The 22,733-nt window shown below is 42.1% G+C and overlaps 1 protein-coding gene across 5 annotated transcripts; it reads right to left on the bottom strand.

Annotated features, from left to right (window-relative positions):
- Positions 1-322: 322 nt before the first annotated feature.
- LOC109901510 (fasciculation and elongation protein zeta-2) lies at positions 323-21,774 on the bottom strand. 5 transcript variants are annotated; one of them, XM_031786504.1, is made up of 10 exons: positions 21,183-21,774; positions 20,080-20,188; positions 19,759-19,875; positions 19,291-19,426; positions 18,862-19,133; positions 18,433-18,513; positions 2,638-2,713; positions 2,363-2,428; positions 2,115-2,125; positions 334-1,379 (listed from the first exon to the last, which is right to left on the bottom strand). In XM_031786504.1, exons 1-10 carry the CDS (start codon positions 21,704-21,706, stop codon positions 1,347-1,349), a joined length of 1,425 nt encoding a protein of 474 aa, XP_031642364.1. In that variant the 5' UTR covers positions 21,707-21,774; the 3' UTR covers positions 334-1,346. The 5 variants fall into 5 exon arrangements, with proteins under 5 accessions (XP_031642368.1, XP_031642365.1, XP_031642364.1 ...); XM_031786505.1 differs by lacking the exon at positions 2,115-2,125 and having other exon boundaries at positions 328-1,379; positions 21,183-21,771; XM_031786506.1 differs by lacking the exon at positions 18,433-18,513 and having other exon boundaries at positions 18,841-19,133; positions 21,183-21,773.
- Positions 21,775-22,733: the final 959 nt, after the last annotated feature.

Below are 22,733 nucleotides of genomic sequence, written 5' to 3'. Positions count from 1 at the left end.
TTCCTCTTTCCAATGTTTTTCTCCTAGTTGAAGTTTGAAAAATGTGTTAACTGTCAATGTTTCGTGTTCAATATAACACTAGCTTTATGATTTCCCATGTTCCAATGAGGATTAGACTACAGTGGCATTGAAAGAGCATGGCTCCCTGTTACAATATTAAAAGTACTGGCCGGGGGTATTGGCTAAAAGCAAGGTTGAGTTTGCATAACTAAAATAAGTTTTCTATGTTGTTCCATATCATTGTCATTGACGAGTAGCTGGAGTATGCTGTATGAGCAAGGATAAAAAAAGGGAGTTGACTCAGTAATGAAACAAAACCAGATTAAATTGGGTTTATCATTGACTTTATACATTTATTTGAAATAAAATATTTACAAAGTAAATTAATAGTTTAGCAGATAAGTAGCTTAGTATAATAACATTTTGTCAAAAATAAGTCAATGTACAAAAAATTCTGGCAAATACAAAGGCATCTTAATTTATTGTGTATAGAAATATAATAATGCCCAGCTTGTGTGCACAGCCTTCACAGACTGGCCAGGTCTGGGCTGCATGGTGCCTCTGATTCAGGGCTTCAGTGAGTCATTATTTACTCAAATGCATAGCTAGTAGTCACATCAGTGCTCTGTAATTAGTTACAGTTCTGTTCACATTACCTTAGAAGGAATTGCAAAGTATGACAACAATGGTACTACTACAGTATTTAGCTATGACTACAAAATACATGTGCAGTGCTTTTAGGGATGCCAAATGGTGGACTGAGTTGTGTAGAAAAATGTATGTATTTAGTTCAAGGTTTATTTTATTACTGAAATGTATTTAAGCACTTTAAAAACTAATCTAAAATGTTTCATATCCCTGATATTACAAGTGCTGTGGAGTGCAGCTCAGTCATTTCTGACCTTCAGATTAGGTTAATTCAATTAAGACACAAACCTTTGGATATGAGTAGCTTCGATCTTACTTCAGGGCCAAAAATGTAAGGCTCCCTTTCGTCCAAAAAGGCTGTTGAAATCAGCCACATACAGTAGATGCTACACTAGAATGTATGAGTATCTTTCTTATGACTTTGAGTACTGCATTTTACACTGTACATAAAGTAAAAACTATTTAAAAAAAATACTTGAAGTAATCAAATACACAAGGTATGTGAAATCACCATGCTCAACACGGAGAAAATAAAACTGAATGAGCTATAAAACATCTATGGGTATTACACAAAAAGGAGCAACTTAAGAATAAATTAAGTGTTCTTATGTTTTTATTTTTTATACACTGAGCAAGTCCTCTTCATTTTGCTTGTTGACATTGAAACCAGATCCCTCAACTCATTTCCAAAATGTCAGTTATTGTCCTTCCAGTCTATGTTGGGCAAAGCACTGTGGGAAAAAAACACATATTAATGAGTATGGCTGAGACTAGGTGTGAATGCCAGTTAGGCTACTACGGGAAAATATAAAGTAAGAAATAGAACAGGCTTGGGTGGAGAAAAAGGAATGAAATAGTAAAACAGGAGAAATAAAATAACCAAGTACCTGTATCTAGGTTTGATTAGGAAAACAGTCTCAAGGAATCCAAACACACTTGAAACAGATACGGCAACAATACACAATATGCCAATACAGCCATTTAGTATTCAGTGAGCCCAGAGGGAGAAACCGGTTCCGATGGTTGTAAAAGTAGTGATTCCCAGGGAGCGTTTTAGTAGAACCAGTAAGGTCCATTTAGGATCACTTGAGGATGTGAAGGGTTAGGCAAAGCAAGGTCGTGGGTCAGGGATAACTTTGTGACACCAACGGGAGCAGCAATGGGGTCTACCATACCCTAAACAGCAGCAGTGTGACAGTGAGGGGTGGGGCAGGGCAGTGACAGGACACAACGGCAGGGTACGGTTACATTACACTAAAGCTCAGTGGCCACTAGGGGTGCTCTCACGCAATGAGTGAACTACACCACACAGTACAGTGTCTGAATGTGTGCCACAAACCTCTCTGTCCATGGCTCTCACACCAGAGCTAGCAAGTACAATGCAGTGAGACATTGAACAGAAAATTGAGAATGGAGAGATTTTTTTTAATGAGTGAATTAATGAAGGAAAAAGGAGATCACTCAACTGTAAAGTGCCCTGTACCAAACACACAAAATAAAAGGCACAACAACTTAAATAGTAGAACAGCCTAGTTTAAAATAGCCTAATGTGAAAATCATGAGTTATCAATAAACGTTATGTTCTTGAATTCTACAAAAATTGAGAGACAACAACTATATAAAAATGCAGAGACAAGAGTATGCCAACAACACATAACTCACTGTAATATAGCCTACTAATGTTAAAATGTACATAGAGGCTGAGTGTATTCACCTTTGAGAATGTAGTCTGTCAGAAGGCTGGGCACCTTGTCACTGTCGTCTCTCATAGCTTGCAGGACTGCAACAGAAACACAAACCAATCAGAAAAATGTATTTATTCCAGGAATGTATTTGACCAGGGTATGTCAACCATCTATAACACTAGATAAACAACTGTACCCTGTACTTCAAGTAGCACAAATGTTTTTATTTATTTAAGATTCATGTGATGGGTGGGGGATAAATGCTCTGCACCTTACAGGTGCCACTTACTAAGGTGCCACTTACTTTGGGTAAGGATCTGAAGATCTTCCACCGATGGAGGGCCTCCTTTCTTCTCATATGGAATGACTGTGGTCAGATACTAAGAGAGACCATGGGGTAGAAACAATAGAGAAAAAGAGAGAGAATAAGTACAGTGCCTAGTGAAAGTGTAAACACCCCTTGTACACTTTTCACATTTTTCTGCCTTAATTCAATTACACATTCTATTGTTTTCCTACTGATCTACACAACCTATCCCACATTTTCAAATTGAAATAAGAATTATAGAACATTTTCCAAATTAATAAAATTTAAAAACAAGTCTTGATTGCACATGTCTTCACACCCCAGAGTTAATACTTGGTGGAACCACCATCGGCAGGCATTACAGCTGTGAATCATTTTGAATGAGATCCTACCAACTTTACACAAATGTTCCTCTCACAGCTGTAATGGCTGCCTAAAGTTCTTCCACCAAGTATTAACTATGGTGTGTGAAGACATATGCAATCAAGGCATCTTTGTTTTTTGTTCTATTTAATTAAGATAATTTTCTATAATTTTCCTTTACATTGAAATTGTGTTGTAGGTTGTGTAGATTGGTCAGGGGAAAAAAATCATCTAATTTAATCCCTTTTTACATGTAATTTTAAGGCAGAAAAATATGAAAACTGTGCAAGGGGGGTGTGAAGACTTTCACTAGGCACTGTACATGCTAAAAACAATTGTTCAATTGCTGCTCCAATGTAGAAAGGCAATTGGTGATGTTTGTTAAGACTCCTTAAAGACAGCAGAGAGGTGAGACAGCGAGTAATTCATGTTCAGTTTATGGAAATGTGATGCTGGGTGAATCAGCATTTTTAGGTGGGACTTGCGAAGCAGAAGTCCAGACTTTAAATCTTCGTCATACTTCTGACATTTTATTATTATTATTTAGCACATACTGGTCAGAACCAGTGTGCTTACATACAACTTTAAAAAATATATATATTTAATACTTTTTTTAAATGACATTTTATACTTTTTAAGTTGTACATTTTTTTTGTCCTTTTTGTCCTCCCATCCACTTTCATGGCAATTTCCTCAACATTCTAAAGGCCCCATTGTGACATCATCAATTCCAACATTCCATTCACTGTAAATTAAACAATGCAACTTTTTACACAAATCATATAATTTAACCAGTTAGTCAACAACTATTACAAAATGTTAGAGCATATGAAATCTTCATCTACTTCTATGCTTTTCAAATCTGAATGCAAAACAAACATATTTTATTCTGATAAAGTAACAGCTATTTTAGTAACAGCATCAACAACATTTTCTGAAACTTTTTATAAACAACTGAAATTTAGGCAAAAAGTTATGGGTATGACATCTTCGTCTACTTCTCTGCTATTCAAATCTGGCAACGGATTTAAGAATAGCTTCTACCAATCAACCGATAGAGCTGTTTTAGTAACCAATCAACTGCTCTCTTTATAGATGCTGTTAGTCATGTCAGAAGCTAGCAGGTTCATTACTTACCAACAACCGCTGCATATTCCATTAAAACTGAAACACGTTTTGAAGTTCACTTTCCTTGCTTTGTCTAAAAACACTCATGAATCTAGCAAATAACTTTTCTGGGTCAGAGTGCGGTATTTATTTAGTTTCAAAGCACAAATGTTTGTTAGCATGAACTTCTTATGGATCAAATCCCTTTAGCGGGATTGATTTGACAACATCCGGTGAAATGGCAGAGCACCAAATTCAAATTAAATATATATAAATATTCAACTTTCATGAAATCACACATGCAATGCACCAAATTAAAGCTACACTTGTTGTTAATCCAGCCAACGTGTCAGATTTCAAAAAGGCTTTACGGCGAAAGTAAACCATGCTATTATCTGAGGACAGCACCCCATCAAACAAAGTCAATCATAATTCAACCCGCCAGGCACGACACGGAACTCAGATATAAATATATAATTCATGCCTTACCTTTGACGAGCTTCTTCTGTTGGCACTCCAATATGTTCCATAAACATCACAAATGGTAATTTTGTTCGATTAATTCCATCGTTATATATCCAAAATGTCCATTTATTTGGCGCATTTGATCCAGAAAAACACCGGTTCCAACTCACGCAACATGACTACAAAATATCTCATAAGTTACCTGTAATCTTTGTCCAAACATTTCAAACAACTTTCCTAACACAACTTTAGGTATATTTTAACGTAAATAATCAATAAAATTTAAGACGGGATAAACTGCGTTCAAAACCAGAGGAAAACAAAGTGGAGCGTGCTTTTCAGGTCTATCAAAGAGTACACTTCACTCGACCCTTGTTCTGGACAGCCCTATTTCTTCATTACACAAAGGGAAAACATCAACCAATTTCTAAAGACTGTTGACATCCAGTGGAAGCTATAGGAACTGCAAGCAACTGCCTTAGAATTCTAGATTCCCAATGAAACCCCATTGAAAAGAGAGTGACCTAAAAATAAATAATCCTGGATGGTTTGTCCTCGGAGTTTCGCCTGCCAAATAAGTTCTGTTATACTCACAGACATCATTCAAACAGTTCTCCTCAGTGTTGCCATGTTCGCAGTTTCCTGGCCAAAATTGGGCTACTTGGAAAACGATGTCACGGGTGAAAATGTACTCGTTGCGCGTTTTTGGTTTTTGGGCTATTTCTAAATTGCACCGCAGCAATTTAAAACATATATATTTCACTGTGACCTGCTCCTGACTGTAGGCAGTGAGTCATGCTGTTGCTGAGTGATTGAGAGATCAGGAGTGGTGTGTGTGTTGAGAGAGCACTACAGTTATTGGCTGAGTCAGGTGAGCGAGAGGAACAAGAGCAGCACGCGTGTACGTTGTGACAACTTTTTACCAGTTGTTGGTAGGTTATTTAGATTGTCATTGTGGAGCCACCTTTTTCCATAAAATATGTTCATACTCTAGAACTGATGCACATCAAAAAATAATGGAGACCAGGCACTGGAAAATGACTTTTGGGGCGCACTAGAACACATTACATAAATCCGCTTGGTTTAAACTGCATTCTAAAGTTGACTGCTTAAGTGCTTTATGCATGCTCAGTTCATGGGTATCGGGGGCTGCCCGAGTGGAAATTTTAAATGGAAGTTATGGAACTTCCTCATCTGGTTCTTTTTATGGGGAAAAGTCCTCAATGAAACTGACTTTAGGCTAAATGTGGAGAATTATACATTTGCTTCTTTTGACCATCAAGTAAACCTAGTAATATATATGCCATTGTAGGCTACCATTTTATACAATAAATATGTTGAAATGATGATATCACTGGAGTCATAGCAAATCAATTTGTGAAACCTGTGTAGCCTATCTGGGGCTGCCGAACCAATTTAATAAATAGCTTATAACTTTGTTGTTGTAGCCTTGTGTTATTATGTAGTCATATTAGGCTACAGGTGAAACACATTCAGAAAAATAAACTGGCTGTTGTTTATCTAATTCAGTGATTGAGCCTATTCCAGCAGACTATTGGGGAAAGAAGAACTTATATTTGCAAAATTGCCTTGCTATTCATGTTGAATAAATTAGTCTTCATTTGAATGAAGCAAGTTTACATTTTGCCTACATCTTGTCTAGAATACTGTAGACTATCTGAAATTAGATGTAAGGCCTATACGGGGCTATAGGCTACCTGCCTTTATCTGAGCAGACTATGGTAAAATTGAATTAGAATCAAAAACCCTGAATTTAGTTTGAAGCCTATGCCTATTGAAATGACAAGTCAATGGCGGTTCGTAGTCTTAACATCTGGCACATAATAACAGCACAATTGCCAGAAAAGAGCCTAACATTCATTTCTTTATGTTCATCCAAGTGTTTCTTGCTCAGAGATTTTGAGACCCTCTATTCAACTTTCATCACTCAAACTCTCCTGTGGGATTTATCTATAGTTATGCACATGCACAAAGGGGATAAGGGCACAAGGCGATACCCTGTAACCATTAATAGCCTTGGTTTCATGCATGTTAACATTAGAAGCCTCCTGGCTAAGTTTGTTTTATTCACTGATTTGGCGCACTCTGCCAACCCGGATGTTCTAGCTGTATCTGAATCCTGGCTTAGGAAGACCACCAAAAATTCAGAAATGTTCATCCCAAACTACAACATTTTCAGACAAGATAGAACTGCCAAAGGGGGCGGTGTTGCAATCTACTGCACCATAATTTCAAATAAATTCATCAAAAATCCTACAATGTGATTTTCTGGATTTTTTTCTCATTTTGTTTTTTTTGTCATTTTGTCGTAGGTACACATAGTTGAAGTGTACCTACGATGAAAATTACAGGCCTCATCTTTTTAAGTGGGAGAACTTGCACAATTGGTGGCTGACTAAATACTTTTTTGCCCACTGTAGGTGTCTGGTTAGACTGTAAACTCTCCTTCCAGACCCACATCAAACATCTCCAATCCAAAGTTAAATCTAGAATTGGCCTCCTATTTCGCAACAAAGCATCCTTCAATCATGCTGCCAAACATACCCTTGTAAAACTGACCATCCTACCAATTCTCGTCTTCGGCGATGTCATTTACAAAATCGCCTCCAATACCCTACTCAACAAATTGGATGCAGTCTATCACAGTGCCATCCGTTTTGTCACCAAAGCCCCATATACTACCCACCATTGCGATCTGTACGCTCTCGTTGACTGGCCCTGCACATTTACATGGAACTTTAATTTAATGTAATTTATAAAGTCTTCATATCTCAAAATTAATGTTATGTGGTAAATCTAAATTATATCTAAATGAAAATAATACAAAACTAAAAGTAACTTTTATTTTCATTGCCAATATGTAAAAATAGCCTACATAAAGACAACAAATAAAAACATTGCAACCTGCAGGTAGAAAATATCCTGATAAAAATAAAAATAATCTAAATCACATTGGCTATGCATGACCTGTCTGCAAGGAACTTGCATTGTGTCAGCTATTATATTAACTTGGTCTGGCCTGAAGCTCCTGCTAGCAAACTTGCAACATTGTATAAAATATTCTGGGTCCTCAGAGTTTCCAGCTCCAGTGAACTCTAGACAGACAGACACAGCTGCAGGCTATTTTGCACAAGGGATAAGAAGTAATCAGGTAGACCTATTTTATGACGCTTCCACCGGATCAGAGCATGACATTTCTTCCCCTTTCATGCTGAGCGGTAATCGAAAGGGAGCGAGCTGGAAAGATGTTTCAAATAGGCTGTGTTGAGGAACAACTGTAATTTTCAATGGATGTAAAAACAGACTTTGTCTACTCGCTGCTTGATGTGAAGAAAAAATGACGTTCAGAAATTCCACAGTGATGGTGAGTTAAGACAATCATAAATAGTATTAGATCCTCAAATGGGCACAATTATAGACCTACATTTGCTCACAGACCAAGTAGACTAGTCCTACTTCTATATGCGTAATCAGTTGTGTGTTCCTTACTCAAGATTGACAGGAGTGCTCAAAACAAAAGACAATTAATAAATTGACAACTCATACATGGAATGAAATAAACCATAACTTTTTTCTCACAGCCTAAGTTGTGCGCTCTGCAAACAACGTGTCCACTCCTACAATGACAACGGTAAAACTGTAATAAAAATAATAATATATTGAGTGCATTAACAGAAATTACCAAGGCCAAACAAACATTGTAGATTAGAAATTATGGGAGTTAAGAGTAAATGTACCTCCGGTGATACTGGTGTGACATCCCTGCGGCCTCCGCAATAGATTAGTCCACTCAGACAGGCGTGAAACAGACAGGTTTCTTGTGTGCCATAATTTGTTTATATAAAAGTATGCGGACACCACTTAAAATTTGTGGATTTAGCTATTTCAGCCACACCCGTTGCTGACAGGTGTATAAAATCGAGCACACCACCATGCAATCTCCATAGACAAACATTGGCAGTAGAATGAAGAGCTTAGTGACTTTCAACGTGGCACCGTTATAGGATGCCACCTTTCCAACAAGTCAGTTAGTCAAATTTCTGCCCCGCTAGAGCTGCCCTGGTCAACTGTAAGTGCTTTTATTGTGAAGTGGAAACGTCTAGGAGCAACAATGGCTCAGCCGCGAAGTGGTAGGCCACACAAGTGCTGAACCACGTAGCGTGTAAAAATCGTCTGGAGCAACAACGGCTCAGTCGCAAACAACGACTCAACCAAGTGCTGAAGTGTGTAGCGCATAAAAAATCCTCTGTCTTCGGTTGCAACACTCACTGCCGAGTTCCAAACTGCCTCTGGTAGCAATTTCAGCACCAGAACTGTTCGTTGGGAGCTTCATGAATGGGTTTCCATGGCCGAGCAGCCACACACAAGCTTAAGATCCCCATGCGCAATGCCAAGCGTCGGCTGGAATGGTGTAAAGCTCGCTGTCAGTGGAATTGCGTTCTCTGGAGTGATGAATCATGCTTCACCATCTGGCAGTTCGACAGACGAATCTGGGTTTGACTGATGCCAGGAGAACGCTACCTGCCTGAATGCATAGTGCCAACTGTAAAGTTCAGTGGAGGAGGAATAATGGTCTGGGGCTGTTTTTCATGGCCCCTTAGTTCCAGTGAAGGGAAATCTTAACGCTACAGCATACAATAACATTCAAGATGATTCTTTGCTTCCAACTTTGTGGCAACAGTTTGGGCATGGCCCTTTCCTGTTTCAGCATGACAATGACCCCGTGCACAAACCGAGGTCCATACAGAAATGGTCGGTCGAAATTGGTTTGGAATAACTTTACTGGCCTGCACAGAGCCCTGACCTCAACCCCATCGAACACCTTTGGGATGAATTGGAATGCAGACTGCGAGCCTGGCCTAATCCCCCAACATATGTGCCGACCTCACTAATGCTCTTGTGGCTGAATGGAAGCAAGTCCCTGCCGCAATGTTCCAACATCTAGTGGAAAATAGGGCTAGGCTATATATCAAATTAATGTTTTTGCGCGATATTCCAAATGCCTGTATCGCAGAATCAAGGTTTTTGTATTTTTCGTTTTCATGAGCACTTATGTCGGCTTGTTCTCATGTTATCTTTTTGGTCTCGTCTCGTTCGCTCCTTCTGTGCTGTGTACCTTCCCATTACACCAGAGATCTGTATATAATGACAAGATGCTCATGTCTCCGCCCTAACAACAGGTGTCGTTGTTCGAAAGGAGGGAAGGCAGGCAACAAGCTTAGGTTCAAAATAAGTGCATAGGAATGCATTGGCCTTATTTTGGAAAGATTTTAGCGAGAGTGAAACCTCTCATTTCGCCTCTTCCTCCCAAAAAAACCCTCCCCCTACAACTCACAAAAACAAAGATGAGAGATCACTTCTTCCTCTCTGACAAACGGTTTCAACTTGCTATTTGCATTTGAGGTTTGATCCAACAGAATCGGTCACATGGACACCGAAACACATGGAGACATTATTTCACTGTAATAGAGGAGAAGGTAACCTTTCAAACCATACCCTGTTTATGTTTTAACTCCTCAAATTTCAAGCAGAGCAGACTACTAAAATGGATGTACCAATGAACATTCATTCTGGAAAATGAATGATCAGTTTGTAGCACGCACATTATGGTACCACGTATCGCTAGCAGCATTTTTGTCAAAGAGAGATATACTAGCTGTTTAGTCTGTTTTATAAATGTGCAATAAGAATAAAACAATTATATAAGGAATTGGCAACTCGTTCTCATTCTGAGAAAGAAGGTATGCCACTTTATTTCAACATCTGTTCAAATAGTTGGAGACGGACAGAAGGTTTGTGTTCGTAACAATTCAACTGTTTTGCCTTGTCAGCTGAATTCAGAGCTTGTGAAATTATACCTAGATCCAATTTGGCTAAACTTGAAATAGAAATATTATCTGGTTACTTACTAACACGTGGGCTTGTGCTTGAGAGATTGTTTATGAGACCGGTGTTAATTTTCTATAATGCCTGATACATTATTAGTTGATGTGCATTATGCATAGTTCTGGTTAAATTTGAAACAAAAATAGCATTTTTGTAGACAGACCGGAAAGCCATATCAGTGATTATTACCAAAAAAAAGGAGGTACAACTATTGTGATAAAATAATTAAATTATTAGTGGGTCTTATGGTTGTTGAAGGCATATATTCAGCCTAGGTATAATTTCACAAGCTCTGAATTCATTAGATTATTGCTGACTGATTAAAATACAGTGCATTTTACCTTTTAAATTGTACAACAAAGCTTATTTAGAGAAAACATTAAAAAATATATATTGCGAATATAAGTTTGAGAAAATCGAGATATGAGTTTTAGGCCATATCGCCCAGCCCTAGTGGAAAGCCTTCCCAGAAGTGTGGAGGCTATTATAGCAGCAAAGGTGGGGACCAACTCCATATTAATGCCCATGATTTTTGAATTGAGATGTTCGACGAGCAGGTATCCACATACTTTTGGTCATGTAGTGAATATTTTTCACTGCTCGACTAAATAAATCTCGGTCGACCAACAGCCTATCGACCCAAACAATCGACTAACTGGGGTCAGCCTTAATACACTGCTTTCAGAAAGTATTCATACGCCTTGACTTATTCCACATTATGTTGTGTTACAGCCTGAATTCAAAATGGATTAAATATGTATTTTTCTTACCCATCTACACACAATACCCCATAACAACAAAGTGAAAACATGTTTTTGGAAATGTTAGTAAATTTAAAAAATAAATAAATACAGAAATATCTCATTTACATAAATAAGTAATAACACCCCTATGTCAATACAGGGGTTACCCTTCTACCGAGGGTAACTCCTCTCCCTGTTCGGGCGGCGCTCGGCGTCGCCGGTCTACTAGCCGCTACCGATCTCTTTTTCTGGTTGTTTTGTCTGTGTTCCTTTTCACACCTGGTTTTCAATTGCTTTGATTTCTGTGGGTATATAGGGCACCTGTTACCTGCCGTAATTCGTGCAGGATTAGACTTGTGTGTATTGCGCTCGATTGTATTTGATGTTGGTTGTTTTTTCGCTATTACGCACGTGTATGTAAAGTGTCGGAACTGTGTTTGTTCCTCCGTGTGTTTGCACGAGTTTCTGATTATTCGAGAGCGTAGTTTTGGGATTTTTTTCTGTGCCGTTTTGTATTGGTGGACTATATTATTAAACACGCTTCTCAGACATCCCTGCTCTCCTGCGCCTGACTCCTACACCTCTCAGCAAGACGCATGTTATCACAGAATCCTGCACCAATATAATTATGGAGTCAGCAGGAGCGGACGCACTCCCAGGGTCCGTGGAGGAGCGAGTTCAACACCACACGGCAGTGTTACACCGACTGGGGACCGCCATGGATCAGGTGTAGGAGTTTCCATCGGTGCTACAACGGTGGAGAGTCCAGACCAAGTCTCCACCGTGCACATTACCTCAGAATATGCCGATTTGGCTATCGCCTTCTGTAAAAAGAAGGCGACCCAATTACCACCTCATCGACGAGGGGATTGTGCGATAAATCTCCTGGTAGGCGCTGCACTTCCCAGGAGCACGTGTATCCCCTGTCACAAGAGGAGACGGTGGCTATGGAGACATACATATCGGAATCTCTGGGGCAGGGGTTCATTCAGCCCTCCATCTCACCTGCCTCCTCGAGTTTCTTTTTTGTGAAGAAGGAGGGTGGTCTGCGTCCGTGCATTGACTATAGAGGTCTAAATTCCATCACAGTGGGGTATAGTTACCCGCTACCACTCATTGCCACGGCGATTGAGTCATTTCACGGAGCACGGTTTTTCACAAAACTGGATCTCAGGAGTGCATATAACTTGGTGCGTATCCGGAAGGGAGATGAGTGGAAGACGGCGTTTAGTACCACATCCGGCCATTATGAGTACCTCGTCATGCCGTACGGGTTGAAGAATGCTCCAGCAGTCTTCCAATCTTTTGTGGATGAGATTCTCAGGGATCTGCACGGTCAGGGTGTGGTGGTTTACATCGATGATATTCTGGTCTATTCCACTACACGGGCCGCGCATGTGTCTCTGGTGCGCAGGGTACTTGGGCGACTGTTGGAGCATGACCTGTACGTCAAGGCTGAGAAATGCTCGTTCTTCCTTGGATATTGCATTTCCACATCGGGATTGGTGATGGAGGATGACCGCATTGCAGCCATGAGTAATTGGCCGACTCCAACCACGGTAAAGGAGGTGCAGCGGTTCTTAGGGTTTGCCAACTACTACCGGAGGTTTATCCGGGGTTTTGGGCAGGTGGCTGCGCCCATTACGTCACTGCTGAAGGGGGGGCCGACGCGTCTGGGGTGGTCGGCTGAGGCGGACAGGGCTTTTGGTCGCCTGAAGGCTCTTTTTACCTCGGCTCCCGTGCTGGCGCATCCGGACCCCTCTTTGGCATTTATAGTGGAGGTGGACGCATTCGAGGCTGGGGTTGGAGCCGTGCTCTCCCAGCGCTCTGGTGCGCCACCGAAGCTCCGCCCCTGTGCTTTCTTTTCTCGGAAGCTCAGCCCGGCGGAGCGAAACTATGACGTGGGGGATCGGGAGCTGCTAGCTGTTGTCAGAGCCCTGAAGGTGTGGAGACATTGGCTTGAGGGGGCCCAGCACCCTTTCCTCATCTGGACTGACCACCGTAATCTAGAGTACATTCGGGCAGCGAGGAGACTGAACTCTCGTCAGGCAAGGTGGGACATGTTTTTCATCCGATTTAGGTTTACCATCTCCTATAGACCAGGCTCCCAGAACACTAAGGCAGACTCACTGTCCCGACTATATGATACGGAGGAGCGGGCCATTGATCCTGCGCCCATCCTCCCGGCTTCTTGTCTAGTGGCACCTGTAAGGTGGGAGGTGGACACAGACATTGAGCGAGCATCGCGTGTTGAGCCCACTCCACCACAGTGTCCAGAGGGACGGGTGTATGTTCCGCTGGAGGTTAGAGACAGGTTAATTTGGTGGGCTCACACATCCCCCTCCTCTGGTCACCCGGGGATCGGGAGGACGGTGCGATGTCTTAGTGGGAAGTACTGGTGGCCCACTTTAGCCAAGGACGTGAGGGTTTATGTGTCCTCCTGCTCAGTGTGCGCTCAGTGCAAGGCTCCTAGGCACCTGCCCAGAGGGAAGTTACAACCCCTTCCCGTTCCACAGCGGCCTTGGTAACACCTGTTGGTTGACTTCTTGACCGATCTGCCACCGTCACAGGGCAACACCACGATCCTGGTCGTTGTGGATCGGTTTTCTAAGTCCTGTCGTCTCCTCCCTTTGCCCGGTCTCCCTACGGCCCTACAGACGGTGGAGGCCCTGTTTACTCACGTCTTCCGGCACTACGGGGTGCCTGAGGATATTGTTTCTGATCGGGGTCCCCAGTTCACGTCCGGGGTGTGGAAGGCGTTCATGGAACGTTTGGGGGTCTCGGTCAGCCTGACCTCTGGGTTTCACCCCGAGAGTAATGGGCAGGTGGAAAGAGTGAACCAGGATGTGGGTAGGTTTCTGCGGTCGTATTGCCAGGACCGGCCAGGGGAGTGGGCGAAGTACATCCCCTGGGCGGAGATGGCCCAGAACTCACTCCTCCACTCCTCTACGAACCTGTCGCCCTTCCAATGTGTGTTGGGCTATCAGCCGGTCCTGGTACCATGGCATCAGAGCCAGACCGAGGCTCCTGCGGTGGACGATTGGGTGAAACGCTCAAGGGAAACCTGGGAGGCCTCCCACGGGTACCTTAAACGGGCCGAAGGGCGGCAGAAGGCCAGTGCCGACCGCCATCGCAGCGAGGCCCCGGTGTACACACCGGGGGACCGGGTCTGGCTCTCGACCCGAAACCTGCCCCTCCACCTGCCCTGCCGGAAGCTGGGTCCGCGGTTTGTGGGGCCATTCAAAGTCCTGAGGAGAATAAATGAGGTGTGTTATAGGTTACAGCTCCCCCCGTATTACCGTATTAACCCCTCGTTTCATGTGTCTCTCCTCAGGCCGGTGGTGGCTGGTCCACTTCAAGAAGATGAGGTGCGGGAGGTCCCCCCCCCCCCCCCCTGGACATCGGGGGGTGCCGGCGTATGCAGTTCGGTCCATACTGGACTCGAGGCGTCGGGTGGGGGGTCTTCAGTACCTCGTGGACTGGGAGGGGTACGGTCCGGAGGAGAGATGCTGGGTGCCGGTGGAGGACGTACTGGATCCACCTATGCTAAGGGAGTTTCACCGCCTCCATCCGGATCGCCCTGCGCCTCGACCTCCGGGTCGTCCTCGAGGCTGGCGTCGTCGCGCGTCGGGGGGGGGGGGGGTACTGTACTTCTACCGAGGGTAACTCCTCTCCCTGTTCGGGTGGCGCTCGGCGTCGCTGGTCTACTAGCCACTACCGATCCCTTTTTCTTTTTCTGGTTGTTTTGTCTGTGTTCCTTTTCACACCTGGTTTTCAATTGCTTTGATTTCTGTGGGTATATAGGGCACCTGTTACCTGCCGTAATTCGTGCAGGATTAGACTTGTGTGTATTGCGCTCGATTGTATTTGATGTTGGTTGTTTTTTCGCTATTACGCACGTGTATGTAACGTGTCGGAACTGTGTTTGTTCCTCCGTGTGTTTGCACGAGTTTCTGATTATTCGAGAGCGTAGTTTTGGGATTTTTTTCTGTGCCGTTTTGTATTGGTGGACTATATTATTAAACACGCTTCTCAGACATCCCTGCTCTCCTGCGCCTGACTCCTACACCTCTCACCAAGACGCATGTTATCACAACATGTTAGAATCCCCTCTGGCAACAATTACAGCTGTGAGTCTATCTGGGTAAGTCTCTAAGAGCTTTGCACACCTGAATTGTACAATATTTGCACATTATTCTTTTTAAAATTCTTCAAGCTCTGTCAAGTTGGTTGTTGAACATTACTAGACAGCCATGTCGATTTTTTTAAAGACGATTTAAGTCAAAACTGTAACTAGGCCACTCAGGAACATTCAATGTCATCTTGGTAAGCATCTCCAGTGTAGACTTGGCCTTGTGTTTTAGGTTATTGTCCTGCTGAAAGGTGAATTTGTCTCCCAGTGTCTGTAGGAAAGCAGACTGAACCAGGTTTTCCTGTAGGATTTTGCCTGTGCTTAGCTCTGTTCCATGTATTTTTATTCTAAAACACTCCCTAGTCCTTGCTGATGACAAGCATACCCATAACATGATGCAGTTGTGTTGGATTTGCCCCAAACACAACACTGTGTATTGAGGACATGAAGTTCATTTCTTTGCCACATTTTTTTGCACATAATTTAGTGCCTTATTGCAAACAGGATGCATGTTTTGGAATATTTGTATTCTGTACAGGCTTCCTTCTTTATTCTCTGTCATTTAGGTTAGTATTGTGGAGTAACTAGTATTGTGGGCCAGTGACACGAAATCTCAATTGAATCCATTTAAAATTCAGGCTGTAACACAACAAAATATGGAAAAAGTCAAGGGGTGTGAATACGTTCTGAAGGCACTGTAGTTCTTCAACTACCACACAAACTTTTTTTTGTGTGTGTGTGAATTTTCCCCCGTTTTCTCCCCAATTTCGTGGTATCCAATTGTTTTTTTAGTAGCTACTATCTTGTCTCATCGCTACAACTCCCGTACGGGCTCGGGAGAGACTAAGGTTGAAAGTTATGTGTCCTCCGATACACAACCCAACCAAGCCGCACTGCTTCTTAACACAATGCGCATCCAACCCGGAAGCCAGCCGCACCAGTGTGTCGGAGGAAACACCGTGCACCTGGCAACCTTGGTTAGCGCGCACTGCGCCCGGCCCGCCACAGGAGTCGCTGGTGCGCAATGAGACAAGGATATCCCACCGGCCAACCCCTCCCTAACCCGGACGATGCTAGGCCGGACGATGCCCTTAACCACTGCGCCACCTTGGAGGCCACAAATACTTTTAAAGAGTTGTCACCACTAGATATTTCTCTCCCAAAATAATAGCGTACAACTTTCTAATCATTACATCATCATTCACCTAAAATCAAACTTTGAATGTAAATTGTGCATCTATTTATCTGAAACCCACAGCATGATTGATTCAGAGTTTCTTTGCTTTCCTAAGAATGTTGCCCACATGATCCGGCTTTTTATTCCCATCTTCTAACAAAAGAATGCTTTGTTCTGTGTTTCTTCTTTAACTTCTTGATGCACACAATCTGTTACCGGGATCATTTGTCAACATCCGCTGAATTGCAGAGCGCCAAATTCAAATTAAATTACTATTTTTTTTTCAATTTTAATGAAATCACAAGTGCAATATAGCAAAACACAGCTTAGCTTGTTGTCTGATTTCAAAAAAGCTTTTCGGCGAAAGCATACCAAGCGTTTATATAAGGACATCTCTCTCAGTAGACAAAACATTACAAACAGCTAGCCGCCAAGTAGATTGGTCACGAAAGTCAGAAAAGCAATAAAATGAACCGCTTACCTTTGATGATCTTCGGATGTTTGCACTCACGAGACTCCCAGTTACACAATAAATGTTCCTTTTGTTCCATAAAGATTATTTTTATAGCCAAAATACCTCCATTTGGTTGGCGCGTTATGTTCAGAAATCCACAAGCTTGAGCGGTCACTACCAGGCTCGAGCGGTCACTTCCAAATGGTCACGTCCTGACCTTAGTTCCTTTTTTAGGCCTCTATTTTGGTTTGGTCAGGGCGTGAGTTGGGATGGGCATTCAATGTTTTTCAGTCTTTGTTTTGTTCTGTGTGTTGTATTTCTATGTGCCTGGTATGGTTCCCAATCAGAGGCAGCTGTCAATCGTTGTCTCGGATTGAGAACCATACTTAGGTAGCCTGTTCCCACCTGTGTTTGTGGGTAGTTATTTTCTGTTTAGTGTTTTTGTTGCACCTTACAGAACTGTTCGTTTGTCGGTTTGTTGTTTTTGTTCTGCTATTCATCTTCATTAAAAGTATTATGAATACGTACCACACTGCATTTTGCTCCTCTTCTCCTTCTCCCGACAACAATCCTTACACAAATAGTATCCGTAAAGTTCGTAGAAACATGTCAAACGTTTTTTATAATCAATCCTCAGGTTGTTTTTACAATCGAAAATATTTCAACCGGGACTGTAGCTTCTTCAATAGGAGAGAGAGAGAAAATGTCTGCTCCAAGCTGTTGCGCATGCAAAACGCTGCTGGCACCCAGCAATACAATGACGCCATGTGATCTTTCTTGCGAATTCTTCAAAATAAAAGCCTGAAACTATGTCTAAAGACTGTTCACACCATGGGGAAGCAATAGGAAAAGGAATCTGGTTGATATCCCTTTAAATGGAGTGAAGGCAGGCAATGGAACAGAGAGCTTTCAGGAAAAACAGCACTTCCTTGTTGGATTTTCCTCAGGTTTTCGCCTGCAATATCAGTTCTGTTATACTCACAGACAATATTTTGACAGTTTTGGAACCTTTAGAGTGTTTCTATCCTAATCTGATTATATGCATATTCAAGATTCTGGGCCTGAGAAATAGGCAGTTTTTCATCCAAACATCAAAATACTGCCCCCTACACTCAACAGGTTAAGTTTTCATAGCAACAACTGTAGCTGAGACCTTTTTGTGATCTAACTTCCCTTACAATCCAAATTAATATGGTTGATATAGTAGTTTATCAAAGTAGTTATTTTACGACAATAAACGTTGACTATATGCAACTGCTTTGCTTTAAATAGTAAAGTAAAATGTGTTAAACTTCTACCACTAACACAAAAATACTTTTAAAGAGTTAAAGCAAGTCCCACCAATTGTACTTCATGTACAATTACCATCTAGTTGACCAACAAAAACACACACAGCACCAATGAAGAGGGCAACAGACAGAGAGAAAGAGAGAAATATAGGCACCTGTCTTTCAATGCCACCACTCCCAAAAGTTTGCCAGAAGCCATTTTGAATGGCAGAGGAGAGGCCCTCCATGCTGAAGCGCTGGAGAGGAAGGAAGTGATGCAGAGAAATGGGAAGTAAGAGGCACACAAACAGGAAACAAGCAGGTGAAGAGAGAAGGAACCATACGCAAGGTTTAAAAGGTCAAAAATGCCAAAACAATAAACCAGTAAATTAGTTTGTAAAAAGAGCAAAGTAATAAGGTATCAAGAAAGTAATAAGGGGGACATCTGCACAAGCAATAAATAAGTTGTATAAGGTTTGAATACATTTTAAAAGGTTACTAAAACTGTCCACTCTGAATGTAAGCAATGCCATGAAACAGTGGATCAGCAGGCATTGTGTGTGTGTTTGTGTGTGTGCACGCACAGCATGGATGGTGTCACTCACTGATCCTAGTGCTTGTGTTCTCTCTGGTCGGCCCTGCGGGGCCCCGGCACCACTCTTGAGTTTTTTCTTTTTCTTCAGTAGTTCCTTGTGTTCCTTTTGTCTGTTCTGCACATCTATCAGGATAGAGATGAAGCTGTTCTTCACCTCTTTTTCAAAGTCCAGTTCGTCCCTGAGGGCCAGGTGTTGAATCAGCTCCTCACTGTAACGTCTGATGACCGTCTCCACCTCCTCTAGCCGCTCATTCAGCTCTGATAAACACAGGGTCCTCTCTCCTACACACACACACACACACACACACACACACACAACCACACACAGACAGAAATGTAGCATAAGAATGCAAACACACTTTCAACCTCCCTCTAACCCTCCCTCACACCATTTGCACACACATGCACACACACACCTAATTGACAGCGATATACTCACGCTCTTCATAGCTGTGGTTTGTTCTGGAGCGCTGGATGTTTAGAGAGAGCATGGAGAGGTCTGACTGAGAGGGGTGGTTCTGCTCTGACTCCAGGTCAGGAGAGTCCTGCATCATCTCCTCTATCTCCTCAATAACCTACAATACACAAGGTAACACCACACATTTGGGATCAATTGCATCGGACATAGAGAAATTCTATGTAGTGCTATTCCATTTCTTGGAATAACATTTTATTCTTGAATTGACTGGAAATGTCAATAGAATAGACTCCAACTCTGGTTAACACACAAACACCGGCTCAGTCCACCTGTCATCTGTCTATGTGAAGCACATTCAAGCAACAGGTACAAGCCCCATACCCAGCTCTGCTCCACTGTATTCTATCGTTGATAAAGTGCAGGTCAATCTTGGTCTATTCCAGGCAGAGCTGTGGGTTGGTAGGTTGGTAAATTGGTGGGTAGCCCTACCTGTTCTGCGGTGAAGAGGGGTTCGTCATTGAGGCAGGAGACGATGATGGTGTGCATGTCCATCTGTTCCCTCAGCTCCTCATCGTCGGACAGCTCCAGTGTTGCATCATCCACCCTCTGACAGGTCAGGGGAAGGGATTTAATCAAAACTAAATCCTGGCACAATGAAATCTGAATTTTAGATTGGAGCTATAAACAGATTGGACAGGAAGGTAGGGGCAGGGAGAGGGGGAGTGGTAGAGATATAGGGAGAAAGAGAGAGTGGGGATGGAAGGAAAGGGGCAAAGAGAGAGCCCTCTATGAAGCAAGAACTTGACTCACTGGTTTGTTTTCGAGGTTTAGACTGGGGAGATGGAGGGTGCGGGTTCTAGACTGTTTCCAGTCTACTGCCATGACATTACCATAATTATCTGCAAGAGCATTCCAGATCCTGTGTGGGAAATGAGATGAGAGACACATAAAAGTGAACACCACCGTCTCTAGGTCCAAAGCCCATGTAGAGAAGTGATAGCTAACTTCTAATAATGGTCAACAGTGGTTATATTTGGGATAATGACACTGCACTGTGCATGTAGCCAAATATTGGTTACCAAGTGACAGATGCCACAAGGTCACAAACATCTTACAAAAGATTTACCCAGATGATACTGTACATTTTCGATCAAAAACATGCATGGGAAGCAGTAAAATGAGGACTAATCCTCCAGCTGTGCGATATGTTGGGCTGTTGATAAATGCTACAGCCGCACTGCTTTAAGACAGTATTATGAATATTGAAAAGGTGAGACATTAATAACTAATATATCATTTATAAACAGCATGGTATTAGGCTAACTATTTATTAACCACAGACAGATCAGTGGGATAAACTATCTCTACCCAAGGCATTATCCAAATCTTTCATCTTTTAGGAGGGGATAAATGTGAATTGTCCTATTCTGAACTCCAGGGAGGGGTATTTGGGTCAACATTCTAATCTAGAGTTTAGTGGGATGTCTTTGTTAGGCATATTTGGGACACCATGCACGGACATGTTTTCAACAGAGATTATGTGAGTTCTAAAATCTAGTTTTCACGGAGAAGTCACATGACCACTGATAACGTTGCTTATTGACAGGTCATCAGCATAACTGGCAGTGAGCATAGCAACAATAATGCATGAAAAACATACATTTTTATAAACGTAAACTTCTAGTGAAATTTATGTAACCTTACTGTAAGCCTATAGCAATATTCTCGAATAGGTGTAAATATGATATACGCCTATCTAATACAATGTTGAATGTTGGCAGCTTGCATCAACTATCAATACACGTGACTGCATGTATGAGTGGAACGCAATTATGCAGAGCGAGACATTGAAATGTGATAGTATGTTGCAAGGGACGAACTGACTTTGGCCACGAGTCACTTAGCTTACTCACTCGTCGTTTCTCAGTGTTGTGTCCTCGGCGATAATGTTTACAGGGGCAATGTTCTCAGCTTTGGTGTTGAAATTTCGGAAACACATGGTCAATTTCTCGTCTAAATTGTTCACCAGATCTTCCGTGGACTTTAAGCTGCCCATTTCGCCCGAAAAGCTGTTGTTGAGCTCTGGAAGGACCTTCAGAACGTCTGTCACCTGTTCGACAACAAAGTTTACTCGTTCCATCCGAGTCCCCTGCTCTGAAACCGGCTCAAATTCCTTAAAATCGTGCCACTCATCATCGAAATGCGCAAAGGGCGCCGCCATGCCTGCCGGGCGAAACACCCTATGTGCCTCTGATGAATGATGTATGCGGCGAAGTAATGTCAGGACACTGCATCCTCCAGTGCGAGCTGTGTCTCTGTGGACCCGTCCGAAAACTATTTTTCGCCACCTCCAAGGTCCTAACCTCTTGGGGTTTGCAGATCTATACAAACAGGATATGTGCAATATGGTAATATAACATTCGGGGAGCATACGCATTATTGCTTACACCCTTCTGGGTTTTACAGATCTGCAATCACTGAACACTAAGGTCAAAGGAAAATGGAGCCTGGGGTTCCTTTCAGTTCGGGCTTCCCTCTCACAAAATGACCCTTTGACACAAAAACGTAACCAAATGTACTGACATAGATAGAGGCCAAACAAATTATCTGGCAGATTATTTTCAATAATCTAAAACATTAAATAATTTGTGGTCCCAAGACCCAAACTATGGAGTGTAATGACATTTACACAATAATAGTAGATAAGCTAGGCTCCAGTCAAATTCAGACCAGTCACCAGAGAATGACTAGACATTTTGATGTTTCAGGGACTAATTTGACATTGGTTTGCAAACATTCTGAGCCAACACCTTTTTGCTCTTGTATAGCAACACTACAAAGCAGCACCCCAACATCTGAAAAAGAAGAAATATGTTTCCTTTGGAAAGAATGACAGAATGTTCAACTGCACAACACATGCATGACAACATAATTCTTTCATACTAATTAGCCTATTGTAAAGTAACACTTTCCTTGACACCCAGCTTCATGTCATGTTATGACAGTCATAACCCTGTCATAATATGTCATAACAGCTAACATAACTTGTCATAACCTGTCATATTATGGTCATAGCACTGTCATGACCCATATATTTACACCTGTTGTGACATATGTTGCATTATTTTATGTTTGGTTATGACACCTACAAGAGTGTCAAACCCCACATTTATTCAAATGTATTTTTTCCCTGCCAAAAAGGTTCCTTTTGTTTGAAAATGTGTTTCTTAAGTCCTTTGTTGTTGTTGTAATGAATTCTTTACAGTCATGCATTTTTTTCATCATATTTTAAATAACTTGTAGAAAATACACTGTCATTAAGCATTATGACCATCCTGTGCCACTTCACTTGGACTAAGAAAATGCACTTTATGATACTGTCAAGAAGCTTTATGACCATCCTATGTCACTTTAGTTGGACTAAGAAAATACACTTTATGACACTGTCAAGAAGAATTATGACC

Source organism: Oncorhynchus kisutch, linkage group LG13, assembly GCF_002021735.2.
Source record: "Oncorhynchus kisutch isolate 150728-3 linkage group LG13, Okis_V2, whole genome shotgun sequence".
Lineage (NCBI taxonomy): Eukaryota > Metazoa > Chordata > Actinopteri > Salmoniformes > Salmonidae > Oncorhynchus > Oncorhynchus kisutch.
Note: the sequence above shows the minus strand (reverse complement) of the source record. Positions and strands in the feature narration are given on the sequence as shown.

Bases quoted from the DNA above. Each gene is read 5' to 3' on its own strand.
- LOC109901510 (XM_031786504.1), bottom strand. From the start codon at position 21,706: ATGCGTATGCTCCCCGAATGTTATATTACCATATTGCACATATCCTGT. The intron at 20,189-21,182 runs GTGAGTAAGCTA...TTTCCCACACAG, and splicing joins ACAACACTGAGAAACGACGA to GATCTGGAATGCTCTTGCAG. The intron at 19,134-19,290 runs GTGAGTATATCG...GTGTGTGTGTAG, and splicing joins AAACCACAGCTATGAAGAGC to GAGAGAGGACCCTGTGTTTA.